General features: G+C 33.4%; 1 protein-coding gene across 1 annotated transcript in view; it reads right to left on the bottom strand.

Annotated features, from left to right (window-relative positions):
• The window catches only part of MUC19 (mucin 19, oligomeric), a 172,981-nt gene that overhangs the window by 100,864 nt on the left and 55,617 nt on the right, over positions 1-16,500 (bottom strand). The window contains exons 29-43 of the mRNA XM_032248461.1: positions 15,392-15,444; positions 15,191-15,291; positions 14,788-14,939; positions 14,031-14,169; positions 12,868-12,972; positions 12,595-12,789; positions 11,736-11,975; positions 11,506-11,662; positions 10,418-10,543; positions 9,448-9,589; positions 8,761-8,792; positions 7,865-7,894; positions 6,396-6,437; positions 5,830-5,862; positions 5,407-5,451 (exon numbers count right to left, since the gene is read on the bottom strand). Coding sequence (XP_032104352.1) covers positions 5,407-5,451; positions 5,830-5,862; positions 6,396-6,437; positions 7,865-7,894; positions 8,761-8,792; positions 9,448-9,589; positions 10,418-10,543; positions 11,506-11,662; positions 11,736-11,975; positions 12,595-12,789; positions 12,868-12,972; positions 14,031-14,169; positions 14,788-14,939; positions 15,191-15,291; positions 15,392-15,444 — 1,592 coding nt within the window. The remainder of the gene's footprint in view (positions 1-5,406; positions 5,452-5,829; positions 5,863-6,395; positions 6,438-7,864; positions 7,895-8,760; positions 8,793-9,447; positions 9,590-10,417; positions 10,544-11,505; positions 11,663-11,735; positions 11,976-12,594; positions 12,790-12,867; positions 12,973-14,030; positions 14,170-14,787; positions 14,940-15,190; positions 15,292-15,391; positions 15,445-16,500) is intronic.

Here is a 16,500-nt window from a genome sequence, read left to right as displayed (position 1 = left end):
ACACATGCACACGAATGTTCATTGCAGCACTGTTTACAATAGCAAAGACTTGGAACCAAATCAAATGCCCATCGATGACAGACTGGACAGGGAAAATGTGGCACATATACACCATGGAATACTATGTAGCCATAAAAAAACAATGAGTTCTTGTCCTTTGTAGGGACCTGGAAACTGTCATTCTCAGCAAACTGACACAAGAACAGAAAATCAAACACCGCATGTTCTCACTCATAGACAGGTGTTGAACAATGAGAACACATGGACACAAGGAGGGGAGCATCATACACTGGGGTCTGTCGGGCGGAAGTAGGGGAGGGACAGCAGGGGGTAGTGGGGAGTTGGGGAGGGATAACATGAGGAGAAATGCCAAATATAGGTGATGGAGAGGAAGGCAGGAAACCACACTGCCATGTGTGTACCTATGCAACAATCTCACATGTTCTTCACCTGTACCCCAAAACCTAAAATGCAATTTTAAAAAAAGCGCATCGTATAAACAAAACTTACATATAACTTATAGCTGTAACATTCTAAGATTTTAAATTTTTGAGTAAATATCTATTTTTAACAGATCACATTGAGGTGTAACAGAAAACTACTTTTATATGTCAGTATCCCATGTATTCATTCAAGGTGGGGATTTTTTTTGTTTGTTTTAATATAAACTTCCTAAACAATCTATGATTTTAACATAAGTCCTAATTTGAAATCAGAATCCGTAATTACATGTTGCTACTTTGATAACTGATTTAAATTAAATTTAACTTCATCCTCTTCTTTAAACATGGAAACACAGGGGCATTAGGATTGGAATCTAGAAAATATGTTCTGAATTGTAATTATCTCTACAACTTATTAGCAAGTAACCTTGAATGTATAATTTAACCTCTTTGTGTTTCCATCTACTTATTTGTAAACAGGGGGAAATGATGACACCACTTCCGAGAATTAGCTGTATCAAATCAGATAATATATATCATATACAGAGTAGCACTTAGTAAATATTAGCTCTGTATCAAGATCAGTCAATCTAAAGAGGAAAAGCCCTTTACTGCATAAATTTTCTTCTAAAAACAGCATGCTTATTAGAATGGTTAGTTAGGCATCTCGGAATATTTTAGCTCTTTGAAAGCATTTACTGTATAGAAAAGAAAATAGATACAGAAAGCATGTGGAGAAATTAAAGTTTACATATTGCTTCCCCTTCACCTTAAAGTTTTCTGTAATGTCTTTCTCAATTCCTCAAAAGTATACTTTACTTCTATTTACCTCAACAAAAAAGTTAAGGACTATTTAACAATGAAGTCATACCTTCTCTCCCATTCAAGATTACAGTTTAATCCAGTACTTGATCAAAAGCACTTTATCCAGAGAACAAGTTAGTGGCAGAAACCTGCACCTCCTACCCCACTGCCCTGCCGAGACTCTAAAATAAATCTTACCTTTGTGTTCAAAAATTGTAGGTTTTTATGTTAAATTGACTTATTTGAAGACAAAGAAAAATGTAAAAGTAGCAAAGTTTTGACTAAGTTAATTTATCCCACTTATCATATTGGTTCCGCTGAAAAGCACTAATACGTTTTCCAAAATTAAACAGGTTCCCGTGTCCAAGAAACAAATCTTTCCATTTATTGTAGATAGTTCATGAAGAGGCAATACATATTTGAAATGAGGTGTCTTCTTAGCTACATAATATGTGAAATAAAAACTTTTACATTTCAATCTCTATTTAAATATTTTTGGTTGATGCATACCATATTTTGAAACAAACAAACAAAAACCTTTGCTAGTGATAATGTCCAAACACTTATTTTAAAATAAAACAAAAATGGGATTCATCATTCTCATCACTGATCAAGTGAGATTTACCACTAGAAGACTTAAAAACAAAAATCATTTTGCAGTCATGGATTCATCACAATTTGTCAAATCCACTTTTAAACCACCAATGTCAGTAAAAGAAATATGACGCATCTTTCAAGCCTACAATTTGTGCAAGGCAATTGCTTTATAAAAAGACCTTTATTTCTTCTAAAAAAGAGTTCTAAAAGGAAACATCTTAAACTGTTTTGTTTCCACAATGACATAATGTTTACTGGGCGAATATAGAAAGAAAAACAGTTTAAAAAGAAAAAATACGTTGGTGTCTCTTAAAGAAAAATGTTTTATTCTTACATGAAAAATGAAAATTAATAGATGTGACTCTTTTCCGTTAAAGGTCTGAAATAAAATTATCAGTAAACACTTATCTAGTACTTTCTGAGATTCTTGATTACCATCCTCACTTTATGTAAATTACTATGAATCCTCAGTCAGAAGAAAATTGGCATGTCATCTCATAGTTATTAAAATTCAGAAATATCACATTTTATTTTGAATATTTTGTACTCCATCCAAGTCCCTAGCACTAGTTGAAGTAGACTATTTATGATTTTCAGTTAATTGAATCAACAAAGAAGACCAACTGGTAGGATCCAAGCCCTCAAGTCACAGATTTTTAGGGAAAACTACATTAATCATTATTCGAATGATTTCTAAATTCCCATCTGTTTAGTATGATATGGTCACAGCCTCAGAAAAGATGAGGAATTAAGAATTACCACTAATTCTTAACACTAATCATTATTTTTTAACTGAAATTTGATCCATTTAACTAAAATTTAATTAAAGTTTTGTATGCTTCACTTTATCTGGAAAATTAGCAGTTCTTAATCCGTTCCAGGTAAGCTACACACGTATTATTAACAAATGCTGGGAACGTATTATTAATTTGATATTCAATGTTTTCTGTACATTGGGATTACTTGACTAACTTTATTTGAAACAAACACGTTTTGTGGCATAATTGGAAAATTTTAAGATGAAAAAATAAATATTTTTATACTTCTTTGTCCCCTGATTTTAAAATAACATTGACTACAGTTTCTGGCTTTCATGGATAACAAGAAAAGAAAACCAATCCTAACTTCTCTCTAGATCATGTCAGAAAGTCCTTTTCCTTCTTATCCTCATAACCCTGAAAATGTTACTTAAGCTCTTTGCATTTCCTCACTAAAAATGATTACATGAGGAGGACTGTGGAGAATAACAATCAGGGGATTAAGATTTAATCAGATACTGAATGAAAAATATTTAACGTAATGACTAGAAAGAGGTAAATAAAAGTTATTTTTAGCACACCTTTCTATATAGTACTAACATAGCATTTAGAAAATTATTAATATTATACTTACAGAGCATGAAATATCTACCAGAATTTCAGGGAAATTAAATAAAACATTAGGATTCAGTCAGGCAAAGCACGGAAGTCATAAATAATACTTAATGAATTCAGGAAAAAAATCACCCAGGTAATCTTTCCTATAATTCAACTCTGCATTTGATTTATAATTTTTAAAATGCTACCATGAACATGATTGATAAGATTTTTATAGTGTTTTACAGTAAATGAGACAAAATATTACACGTAAAACTTCATCAGTTGCTCACAAAAACCCTAGCAGGGTAATCTACTCACGATCTTCTGTTTTCCATGGAAAGTTTGCTTGCTACAGTACAAAGTGTTGACAAAATAAAATTGGATATTACATTCAAAACCAGGTGTTTGAAAAGAAAACATTAATATATATATATATTATATATATAAGAAGAAATTTATATTATATATAAGAAAAAATTTATATTATATATAAGAAAAAATATATATAAGAAAACTATAAGAAAAATTATAAGAAAAAATTAAAAAATTTATATTACATATAAAATATATATTATACTTTTTATATATAATGTATAAATATATCTAAATATACATTAATATACATATTTATATATAAGCTAGAAAAATTTAAACACTTTTAATAGTTCTAGGTAAGTATTGTGATACAGGATATAGATATGATAGTCACAACACTGAAGAAATAGATGAAAGAGTTATCTAAACTGCTATTGATTCATGTCTATCTATGGAGTTCGTCAAATCAAGGAAAAAAGCATTTCTTTAAATGATCACAATATTCAAAAGTTTTAGTAGCTGATGAATGACTGACTAAAGGAGAGCTTAGTATCTGAACTAAATTAATCATCATAGAAATAGAACCAGGCTGAGAATTAGGAATTCAGTCCACTGCTTTTGACTGAGGTAATATGTAGCTAGAAAATTACTCTGCGGTGTATATGAAATGATTCAAAAAACTATTGGGATGAAATTGTTATTGGCCTTGGGAAATGAATTTATGATTACAGACTGCAGAAAAACATTTTTGAGATGTGTCAGGCTTTCTGAGATTTACGTTGAAAGATTCAATAATGCTTTCTGTTGCTAACGGTATTCAACACAAGAGAAAGTTTGACAGGAAGTAGCATGTTGTTTTCGGTATTTTTAATTATATTGTGCACTATGATGGCTGATGCATAAGATATACATGTATATTTATCTCTTTAACATAAAAATATATTAAAAATAGACAATACTAAGATTTATAAAATGTTCAAAATTATAGTCATAATTCTATATTATAATATCAATTTATAATCCAATAATAGTTGGGTTTACACTGTATTTTTATATTGAAGATTAGCTCTAATGAGTGAAATGTGTGAACTGTTGGATTTATCAGTATAACTAATAGCTAACAAATAGTTTATCCTTCACCAGAAATTCTGTGCTAATTCTAAACCTGAGTTCTAAATTTTCGACAGCGACAAAACAGAGTACATTCACTCCGTAAATACTTACTGCCTGCGAATGTGTACTTTGACACTAGGTACAATTGGGACTACAAGGATAGCGAATCATGGTCTGTGACTTTAAGGAACGTGTTCATTTAATAGTTGATAAATTAATAAATAACAAAAGAAGAGCTATAGTGCTAAATTGGGAGGTAAAGACCCTAAGTATAGAAAAGTGAGTATGTGAAAACTAACGCAGAGTTGGAAGGGTGAAATCCATGGATGGTTTTCTCAAAAACATAGTCTCTAGAAAGAAATGACATATATTATGCATGTGAATCTTCAACTGAGTAAAACTGACATCTTACTAATTGTAAAATTAATTAGTTTAAAGAAATACAGGTGACTATTATATATTATAAGCAAAAATAACATGTAGAGTCACAATACTAAATTGTCTGCTAGCCATATTTTTCAAATTCTTTTTTTCTCATATTTTCTTTTACATTAAAAACAATGAAACATACTCAATGAATTTTTTAATTTAGGTGGAAAAACAAAATAGAAAAATAAACTAGGGGAATTGTTTGAATGGTCAGAGGGAAAATTCAAACCCAAATATTTTTAATGTGTAATTAAACTGATGTTGATTCCAATGCAGTCATTCAATGTTTTATATACAAACCTTTATTCAAAACTTTATTCATCACGTGGATATCCTGATTTGCCTACCTGTTGTTTCACTGCTTGATGTTGTAATCCCTGGAATGGATGCTGCTGAATTTAAGAAAACAATGGAAAAAATAAGTTTTATATACAGAGGAAATTATGCTTATAAGAATATCTATAGTCATATATAAAATGGATCAACTTGAAATGACGGTATCAGAAAAATTGATCATATAGGTGAATAGAAGCCCAAATATTAGTTTTAAAACTTACAGACAATGAGTAAAAGTTCACAAAACCTTGCCATTTGGTATAATTTTTTTTCCCAAAAGCTTTCTCTAAAGAAAATTCTCTTTAAAAAAAGAAACTTACTTTGTCTATTTCTTCTAAAAGTGTCATTGCAAAATCATAATACTGCAAAGGAAGTCTGGGTGTTTTTTTTAAAACCCCCATTGATTAAGCTGTGGCTTAGATGTTATAGCTTACCTGTGCCTGGGCTACTGGTAACCAGTGTAATTGCTATGCAAAGAAAAAGACAAATATTTGGAAATATATATTAAACTGGTATTGACAGATGAGGTTAATCATATGTATTTAAGCATGTTTCGAGATCTCCAGAATACAAATAAAATGATTAAATGTAACAGTTAAGCTCACTTATCAGAGGCTTACAAATTTCAATGCACTTTTTTACTCTGCTAGCTTTGTTTTAGTGACAAAGCATCCAATTAAAGTTAAAATTTTTCTGGTGTTAATAAAAGAAATTGCAAATTACTTTCAAGGAATTTAACATAGAAGTTTTTAACATAGCCACTTTCTCCAAATAATTAGTATGTAGAATGATCTTCTTAGGACAGACACCTTTGAAAAGAGAAGATGTTCTTTAATAATATTACAATTACATACAGACCTGCTACTTGACATGGGCCTTTGGCAAATAAATAAATGGAGAATGAAAAATTGGAAAAAAGGGCTATGATTCCTGAACCATAAATTATCTTTGCTGCTCATTTAGGATCCGTAAAAATAATTAACATTTTTACTGTATTTACCTGCTCCAGTGCTTAATATGGCGGTAGCTGTTGTAGTGGAAACTGTTTAGAAAATACAATATTTATGAAAATCAATTAATTGAATAATTTTTTCTGGGAAATATAGTTCAAGAAAACAATTGCCATAAACTAAAATTAAAATTTCTGAAACGTGTGCAGAGGTTAAGTGACAAAATCATTTTTTATTTATATCAATACAAATAGCACCATGTATTTATGTATGTACACCAAAAATAACAATTTCCTGTTATTATCACTTAACCATAATCTCATAGGAACTTTGTAAGGTCAATTTATGGGCCAATAATAACTTAAAGGAAGGTGGTTCAGAACCCTGACGTGAAAACTTCACTTCAGGTAAGTGACCAATAATAACTAAAACTTAACTAGCATTTTACAGCATGTTGCATAATTTTAAATAAATTATCGAAGCCTAACTTTTCCTATTTTCTGTACTATCTCCCAATTTATACTACCCACCTCCAAATATCAATCAGCAGGAAATAAAATCCCTCTTTATATCACACAAGGTAGGAATATGTAGGTGTACTATAGCAACTCAAAGTTTAGTTATATTGCCAAGGAGTTACATGCCCTAAAACTATCATTCAGCATCCCCTTAAGTAAACATAAATGTAATTCCTTGGCTGGGTGCTGGTTCAAGCCTATAATCCCAACACTTTGGAAGCAGTGAGCTATGACAGTGCTACTGCACTCTAGCCTGGGCAGCAGGACAAGGCCATGTCTCTAAAAAATAAAAAATTAGCCAGGTATGGCAGCACATGCCTACAGTTAAAGCTACTTGGTAGGTTGAGTTGGGAGGATCACATGAGCGTAGGAGATAGAGGCTGCAGTGAGCTGTGATCACACCACTGCACTGCAGCCTGGGCAACAAAGTGAGACCCTGCCTTAAAACAAGAATAAAAGCAAGAAAGGAAGGCGGGAAGGAGGGAAGTGAGGGAGGGAAAGAGGGAAGGAGGGAAGGATGGAAGAAGAGAAGTGAGGGAGGGAAGGAGGGAGGAAGGAAGAAAGGAAGGAAGGAAGGAAGGAATGAATGAACTTTTTATTTCTGTTTTCAAATCATTCCCAGCATGAAGATGTTTTTAAAATATTTGCTTCACAGAAGGCAACATTTACTTCTATTTCATGCAGTTCTTCAATTATTATCTACAAATATCAAGCTTTGAATGATATGTAACTAATATGCAGAGTTAAATATTAATCAATAACATAAATATTAACTAATTATACCTATTGTATGTTTAATCATATTCTTGACTTAATTCATAGGAATATAATGAAATGATATTCTGACATATTTCTAGTAATTGTTTATTATAATTCAAAATTTTTATATCAGCACACTTACCATCATATCTTTTACTGGAACAGATTCAAGTGAAACCATAAAAGATTAACCACACAAAGAAATCAGAAATACAACATTTAAAACATAATGATGATTTTACCTGCAAATGTTGAATTGGTAGGAGCAGTTTCTGAAATAATCATACATTACCGTTATTGACAGGAATTTTTATATCTAGAAAAAAAATCTACCATTCAATTTGTCTGTAAGTCATGTCTCTTTTTATTTTACTTCTTGCAATTCCTAATATAAAAAGGAATAGCACATGTATTCTTTTGAAGTTTTTTGAGATTTACTTTTAAGATGTGTGTTGTGGCTGGGCGCAGTGCTCATGCCTGTAATCCCAGCAATTTGGGAGACCAAGGCAGGTGGATCACCTGAGATCAGAAGTTCGAGACCAGCCTGGCCAACATGGTGAAACCTCGTCTCTAATAAAAATGTAAAAATTAGGGTGGTGGTGGGGGCCTGTAATCCCAGCTACCCTGGAGGCTGAGGCAGGAGATTCGCTTGAACTGTGGAGGTGGAGGTTGCAGTGAGCCAAGATGACACCACCGCACTCCAGCCTGGGCAACAGAGCCAGACTCTGTCTCAAAAAAAAAAAAAAAAAAAAAAAAAGAGTATGTTGCTCATCAACAATCCTTCAATCTTTCAGTTATTTAATTCTTTGTATATTGAGTCTCATATTCTATTTCTCTCCTTCATTAAACTGTTTTTGCTGACTCCTCGCTCCCTCAATTCCCAGAACCTACAGCTGAGCAGGGGCACGTATGCTGTAGGCGCACCCCCTGAGTATCAGCCATGGCCCCATCTGACAGTTGTTCAGCACATTTTGGTAGCACTGGATTCCATCAGTGACTCACCATGGACAATTGCTCTGGGATAGAATTGTGCGAATCCTTGAAGGACAGCCTAACGCCCCTCTGGAGTATGTAAAAAAGACCTCCAACCCTCCTCTGATTTTTCCTAAATCACTTAGTGTAAAATGTAATGACTTACCACTGCACTCCAACTGCCCTGCAATACAGTAGCTGAAAGTTAAATTTAAAAAGAAAAAATAATGAGTTGAAAAATCTGACTCTTAATGACATACAGCTCACAAATTTAAAACAACAAATTGTCTGACTGAAAACAAATAGAAGCAAATAATTGTTTCCCCAAGAGAATACCACTGATTCAAATTGCTTGTTTTTCCATGTGCTGCTATATCCAATCAGGAGCTCTGGGCGCCTGAAGAAATGGTGTGCAGGTGAGCCTTAAAGGCAGTTCTTGCATGCTCAATTTCAAACAGGATGTTATTTGATGGCTGTGGGGACCTACTATGATCCCATCAATTTGCTTCCATGTTTGAAAGCCTGTGAACATAATCTTACATTTATAAAATTAGAACTCTTTCTCCCTAAAACTACACAAAGACATTTTCTTTCCTATGTTCTGCATTATTAAAATTCCACAAACTATTTGTTGACACATGAATTATCTGAAAATAAGAATAACTAACATAACTGATATAAAAGTGAACCTAAAGCTGGTCTTCTCATTTAGAAATGGCAGGATCAAAAATTATAAGTATGTATATATAATATGTATTATTAACATAATATATTCATACACACATTTGGTTTTTCTCCTAAATGAAAAGGCAAAAGTCAGAATTGCTTATTGAAAAGTTAGTAGAAAATATACCATGTTCTTCCACAATTATCTTCGATCACTCCCCCTGCTGGTATGATATCATTATAGAAGCAGCTGCACTCAGATAAACTGACACATTTCATGGTGTTCTCATCCAAGTAGGGTGCACTATCTGGGCACTTAGCATAGCAACCTGTGTGTAAAAATGACCCACAGTTCATCTCTATTTACTGACACTCATTATACTGTATACTATAGATTTGTAAATTTACTTAAATGACTCCATGAGGTGAAGTAAATAATAGCAAAGCATCACACTCATAATGAAAATATATAAATATAGGAAGGTGCAGACTTTCTTGCAGTGAACTATCACACGAAGAACTTACAGATTTTGGTTGGTTTATTTTTTTCTAAAACGATTCTTATTTTTAAATGATTTGCTACTTTAACAATGATTATGATGCTGCAACATAAAACAGGCTCTGGTAAATACATATCTTGAAATGTGAATGCTAGTCTCAAAAATCTGTTTTTGCAACAGTAGGTAAAGATACAGAAGTCATAGCAAAATAGGATAAAAATATGACAAAGAGTTTAACACAAGTGTGACTTTTGGAAAAGTTTCATGTTAACCCGTTTTCTTGCCCGTTTTTTCTCTCTGAAATATATAATGCTAAGAATAAAATGCTGTTAAAGTGTGAGATACAGTTAATTATTACAGCAATTATACTACTCAAGAAAGATTGTATTGTATGTTGCATTCTGAAACTGCATTCACACTAAATGACATTGTCCAGTAAAAGGTATAAAGAGTGACGACACGATCAGAGTGCTGTTCCCCACCCCCGACTAAGCTTATGTCTAGAGAAAGTATTTCTAATGTAGAAATATTAATGTCATAATAAAGATAACTGTTCATTAAATTACAAAATATTACTCAATTGGGAGAAACAACCCTTTCCAGTTAAGATGAATATCATTTGCACTACTTTACGGATATTCTTAAAGTATGTGTTACCTTCTAAAAGTGAAGAAAATTTCTGTCCAATGAGCTGATCTTTGCATGTCTTTGCTGTCACTGTGCCACAAGGCTCATAATGCCAGCTGCACTCCCCAGGTGCATTGTAGTAATCACAATAGACAGCTAGAATTGAATTAGATCAAATTACTTTCATTCATCATATAACAATTTTCACCTTTCAGTTTCCAGAGCACTTTAAAAAGGGATTTGGAATGATAATAATAATAAATATATCTAAAGTATATCAGGTCTTATTAAGTTCCTTTGGCTTTATCTAAACTGTCATATAAGCCAAAATAGGTCACAGGGGAGGAAGGTAAACTCAAAACAGCATTTTGTTTTGCCATCTCACACTCAGGTTAGTTTGAGATAAAAAGGTAAACATTAATTTTCTCATATGGAGATATTTTAGATCATAGTCTAGATTCATGTTTTTAATTTCAACTTTAAATTGGAAAACTAAATCTTAGACAATTAAGCTTTTTAACAGTTCTTAAATGGCATAACTAAAGATGTCAATATCCTCTAATGCTGTGCATAATAAACTGAATAAAATGAGGTTTCTATTTTAACACTTCTCATCATATTTTCTCTCATAATACTTAGAAGGAAAAGAGCTAATTTCTATTAAGATTATCATATTCCATATGTATCCAGATTTAATCTATACTCAATTGACAGTTCATCTTCAAGAGGGCTCAATGAAAGTTTTCAAGAAAACATGTGTGAGTACCTTAAACAAAAGTAATACAGGCAGCAAATGTTGGAGGATATATGAATATACCAAGGTAAGTAAATAGTTCATTGTTCATCTAAGTATGAATAAGAAATATTCTACATCAGTATTCATTTTTTCCCCTATGAACACATGAATTTTTTAAACTAAAATTGAACTTGAAGCACTGGGCCAGATGCTTTATTTTTTAAGTTTGGTATTTTTGCACATCATAAACAAAAATATTAACATGTTTCTAGGTACACAAACATGTGTTTTATAGAAAATATGAGAGGAAGACTGATGGTCTAAGAAAACACTTCTATCTAATTACGTTTTAAAAAAACAACAACATATGGGCCTCACTTACGACACAGATTTGGTTTTCTCCATGAGACACAGACTCCAACTGCACTACACGCCTCTGCATACATAGCCACAGCAGTGCAGAATCCCAGGTACTTCCCCTCCATGTCACATGCGCAGGCTTCTTCGATGCACGCATCATAGTAAGCACTGGGGTCAACCTAGAACAGAACACAGCACGTGAGTCTCTGGGAGGAATCCCTGTGTAAGTCACTGCTTTCAGAGCAATGCTACCTTGTTGTGGCAGTCTCTGAAGGTGCTGTCTCTGAGGATCTCACATTTCCGCACAGCCCAGGCTTTACAGTATGGGTTTGAATCACATGGGAAAGTCTGAGCCACTGTATCTGAACATTCTTGGCTTGTTTTCCAACTATTCCCAAATTCCAGTGCTCCAGAAGCTACTGAAGTGTATCTTGTTGTGAAATCATCCTTGAGATCACCATTGTTATTTCCACAAAGACCACACACTTTACCCTGTATTGATCAGAAAGGGAAATTTAAAAATTAGTTGTACTAGCAACATTGAGATAAATAGACAAACAGATAGATGGTAAATGAACAAATAGATATCATGATTATGTATATTGGAGCATGAATCTATGTTTAATTCCAAACTTCATGGATAGGATTCCAGAATCTAAAGATAAGATTTTTCTCTCATTTAAGTTACCCCATGCCACAAAATGATCTAGTATCAAGCAGGATAAATGTCTAAAGAACCAAAACAGGTATGTCTGCTAGCTCCAAATTATACATGAGACCACTTTGGCTTCTTAAAATATTTGCTCCAAGGAACACATTTAATCGGAAATATAACAACCACCTGAAAATCATATCATGTGATAATCTTAAGTAAACAAATATGGTTAAAACTAGAATGCCTCAAGTTTACTGCATTTACTTTTTAACCAGATTTTATTATCTTTGATTACATTTCATATTTTACAATAAGGCTGAACAAAGGTGGAGGGCTTTAAACTCTAACAGAGACCCTGCCATTCTCCTGCACTCTGCCTATGAATACCTGTCTCGATTTTTTAGTAACAGAAACGATTTTGCTTCCCCATTATTCACTTGTTAGTGATATACATACATTCCAGCTTGGATCCAGGATAAGAGACAGTCTTGTATTTTTGTCCCAAATCATGGTTATTCCATTTTGAAATTTCACAATTAAGTACAGGCCAACAGTATGTATGGAGTATGCATTTGCACTGAGTTCACATTCCTTACTTTCTGTAGTTTTGACTGCTGTTACTTTACCATCTTGCAAGACAATGTTCTGATCCTGTAAATTCACACAGATTAACAATTTTATTTGGCTACTCACAATGCAAGAGGAAAAGTAAAGAAAATAGTACTTTACCTGAAAAGAAACAATGATTTTTCTTGAGCACGTTAGCCCATCTTCACAGCATGGAACACTCTCCGTTAAAATACGAAATGTGCCATTTTCATGACCACAATAATCCTTTAAAATATAAATTATAATAGTTTGTGAATATCAGAGTCACAGAACTCAACTACAGTGTTTGTGTCAGACAAACATTCTTAGAGAATATTTGCCTTAAACTCAATAAATCACCACATGCTACGTTACGGAATTTCTAAAAGACAATAGTTTGACCACATTTATAGATATCCTTGGCCGAGTCCACTCTAGTTAAAATGTTTTGACTCAGTTATTTTCCCATTACTTCTGCACAAATTCAGAATTATACCACAGACATCTAAGTATTTAAAGTTTATACGTTTGTAATCACAAAGTTATTTCTAGGCTCTGTAAATAGCTAGATAAAGTTGGCCTTATTTCCTCAAAGACTTATGCAAAACTTGATATTCAAACAAAATTAATCCATAAATACAATCCAATCCAAGTTGTAGCCCTAAAATATTATTTAGGAAGCTAGCAGCTTAATAAGATGAACTCTGAAATGTATGTAACAAGCATGAACTCTGGAATCAAACAGGTCTAGGTTTTCTATGACATTTTCCATTTGGTAGCATAAGTTGCTTAACCTCTCTAAACCTCAATTTCTTCATCTGCATCATAGGAATAACAACATCAGTCTTGTAGTATTGTAATTCCTAAATGCAATGAAATCTATACATTTGCCTGACAAAGAAGTGCTTATAAATAGTAGCCGTAAGTTTTGCTGCCAGTGCTGTTCTTAGAACAATTATATCTAGCATTTATTTATTAAGCACTAGTATGTGCTCCAGTGTGTGCTCTAGTTTGGTTTCAAGTATGGGCTATTTTCATGCCCATTCTGTAAATTACAGCAACTGAGACACTAAGAGGTTAAGGAATGTGCCCAAAGCCATGCATCTGATAAAAGATGGAGCCAGTATTGAAATCTAGTCCTAGCATCCAGATCCAGAAGTACATGATATAACATTTTACTGCCTTCTAGAAACATATAGGGACCCTTAAAAATATTTTCCATTTTGAAAATAAAATTGTTTGGAACTAATATTCAAATAAATAAGAAGTATAGAACTGTTTTAATAAAACATACTCATAATTACCTCAAGAAATGAATACTGGCAGAGACCATCAAAACTGTAACTTTTCCCATCAAAAGTTCTAACATGACCTTCCCCATAAATGTGGCAGATGGTTTGACATTCATTTTGCGTACAACTCCAAGACCCTTTAATGCAAGTACTAAAAGGAAAAGATGAGAGGGTATAGTGAATATATTATGCCGGGATTCACACACTAATATTGTTTTTGTAAAGAAGCACAAAAGTATGTATTGAATTAAATTTTGCAATTGCCTTCATTATAACGTAGGATGTTCATTTTATACAATGTTACATAAAGTTCTATTTTAAAAATAGCATCTTTCTGGGTGCGGTGGCTCCCACCTATAATCCCAGCACTTTGGGAGGCCAAGGCAGGTGGATCACAAGGTCAGGGGACTGAGACCATCCTGGCTAACACAGTGAAACCTGGCCTCTATTAAAAACACGAAACATTAGCCAAGCATGGCGGCACACGCCTGTGGTCGCAGCTACATGGGAAGCTGAGGCAGGAGAATGGCTTGAACCTGGGAGGTAGAGGTTGCAGTGAGCTGAGATCCCGTCACTGCCCTCCAGCCCGGGTAACAGAGTGAGACTCCATCTCAAACATACATACATACATAAATGGCTTCTTTTTCTAACTATATTTGGTCATTTTTTTCAAATATCCCAAAGTGTGACTTCTTCTCTCCTATGAAAGTATGAACAGACTGCATATTTTCTAATATCCAAAACAAAATAAGAATCCTTTATTAGGCACCATTCATTGCAGCCAACAGAAGTGACACTTCCTTCATCATATTCTCGTCCACCAAAAGAACAGGGGCAGTCATCAGGAAAGACACATATCCCTTTAGAATTCCGAACCATTCCTTCTGGACAAAAGCACCCACGTTTGCAAGGCAAGTTCTCCTACAGGAATAAATATAAAATATACACCATGAGGCACCATTCTAATCATGTCATATTATCAGCATTAATTTAAATGTTTAAATATGCCAAGTATATATTTGGAGTCAACCTTTGACAACTGAAAGTAAAAGGCAAAAAGAGCATGACCTTCTAATTATTTTTCATTAAAACAGTAGTTTTCCTAGGACCGGAAACAAAAGCTTTCAAAGGCTAAACTCTTATGTTACCTTGTTACACGTTACGTTACTTACTTCAAAAACAGGTATGTTCCGAGTGCTGCATGTTCTGTCGGTTCTTCTCTGTGCTTTGGGATCCCCGCAGTCTACATACTCAGCCCCTCCAGAACAATTTTCTGCAGAATAATAAAAATTATCATTGATCAAGAGCCTATTAATCTGTTTTCTTTAGCCAAAGTAGGTATTTTAAGCTTGAACCATGATTTCAACACTTACGTAGGGCTAAATCAATGGGAATCTGGCAAAGAAGAATTCCATCCCGACAGACACTGGAAATAAAACAAAATTATAAATTTAGACATCAAGTTTCAAGGACAATTAATTAAATGAATGAGGCACCAACCCCAGATGATGCATAAAATGTACCAAAGGATAAGATATGATCTTGTAAATATTACAGGAATGTACAAACAAGGTTTTATGGATATCAGAGAAAACCTCATGGAAAGGATGGCTGGATCTTGATGACAAGTACAATTTAATACTTCTGATAAGATGCCAAATTGTGGCACAGGAGAGAACAAGATATGTTCCAGTGACTCCAATGAGTCATGTTTGGATGGAAGGCAGGATGCAAAATGGGCAGAAGCGGTATGTGTAGATTGGGGCCAGATTTTAGATGACTTACAAGTTTCTATCTGTTCTTCAGGTAACTGTCAGTCATTAAAGTTTCGGAGGAGGCAGGTGACCCTATCAGAATAGTGTTTTAAGCTACACATTCTTTATTATTATTATTATTATACTTTAATTTCTGGGATAGATGTGCAGAACGTGCAGGTTTGTTACATAGATATACACGTGGCTTTAGGCTACACATTCTTGCAATAATTCAGGAAACACGGGACAGAGACAGCAATAATGACCAACCAAGTTAGCTATCACAGTGGTGCCAGCTGACAAGAGTCTCAGATATGGTAGTGGTGAAGGGAACCATAATTTGGAGGTATTACCCTGATTCACTGAAAAGTTAATTTATTGATTCCCATGAAAATAAAAGCAGACTGCATACTTTCTAATATCTAAAACAAATAAAATAGTAATTATTTATTAAGCACCATTAAAAAGTTAATTTAATGATTCCCTATAAACTACAGAAGAAAAGACATTATCTTTATCAAGCCTCAACCAAAGGTTCATTGGCTTTGACCTAAAGGGGTTACCTAAGCTTTCTTTTTGAATGACCAAAAAAATTATTTGTTCCTAAATGATAGCCTCATGAAACCAAAGAAAAGAGAGGAGGTGTATTCAAAGTATTTTTGAGTGGCTACTTCATTTTGGCTATTACATTATCAACAGTTCCTACATCTCTCTATGGAATTAGAAAT

This window comes from Sapajus apella, unplaced genomic scaffold (genome assembly GCF_009761245.1).
Source record: "Sapajus apella isolate SASKATOON/1434 unplaced genomic scaffold, GSC_monkey_1.0 scaffold66, whole genome shotgun sequence".
NCBI lineage: Eukaryota > Metazoa > Chordata > Mammalia > Primates > Cebidae > Sapajus > Sapajus apella.
This window is presented reverse-complemented; position numbering and strand designations above follow the sequence as displayed.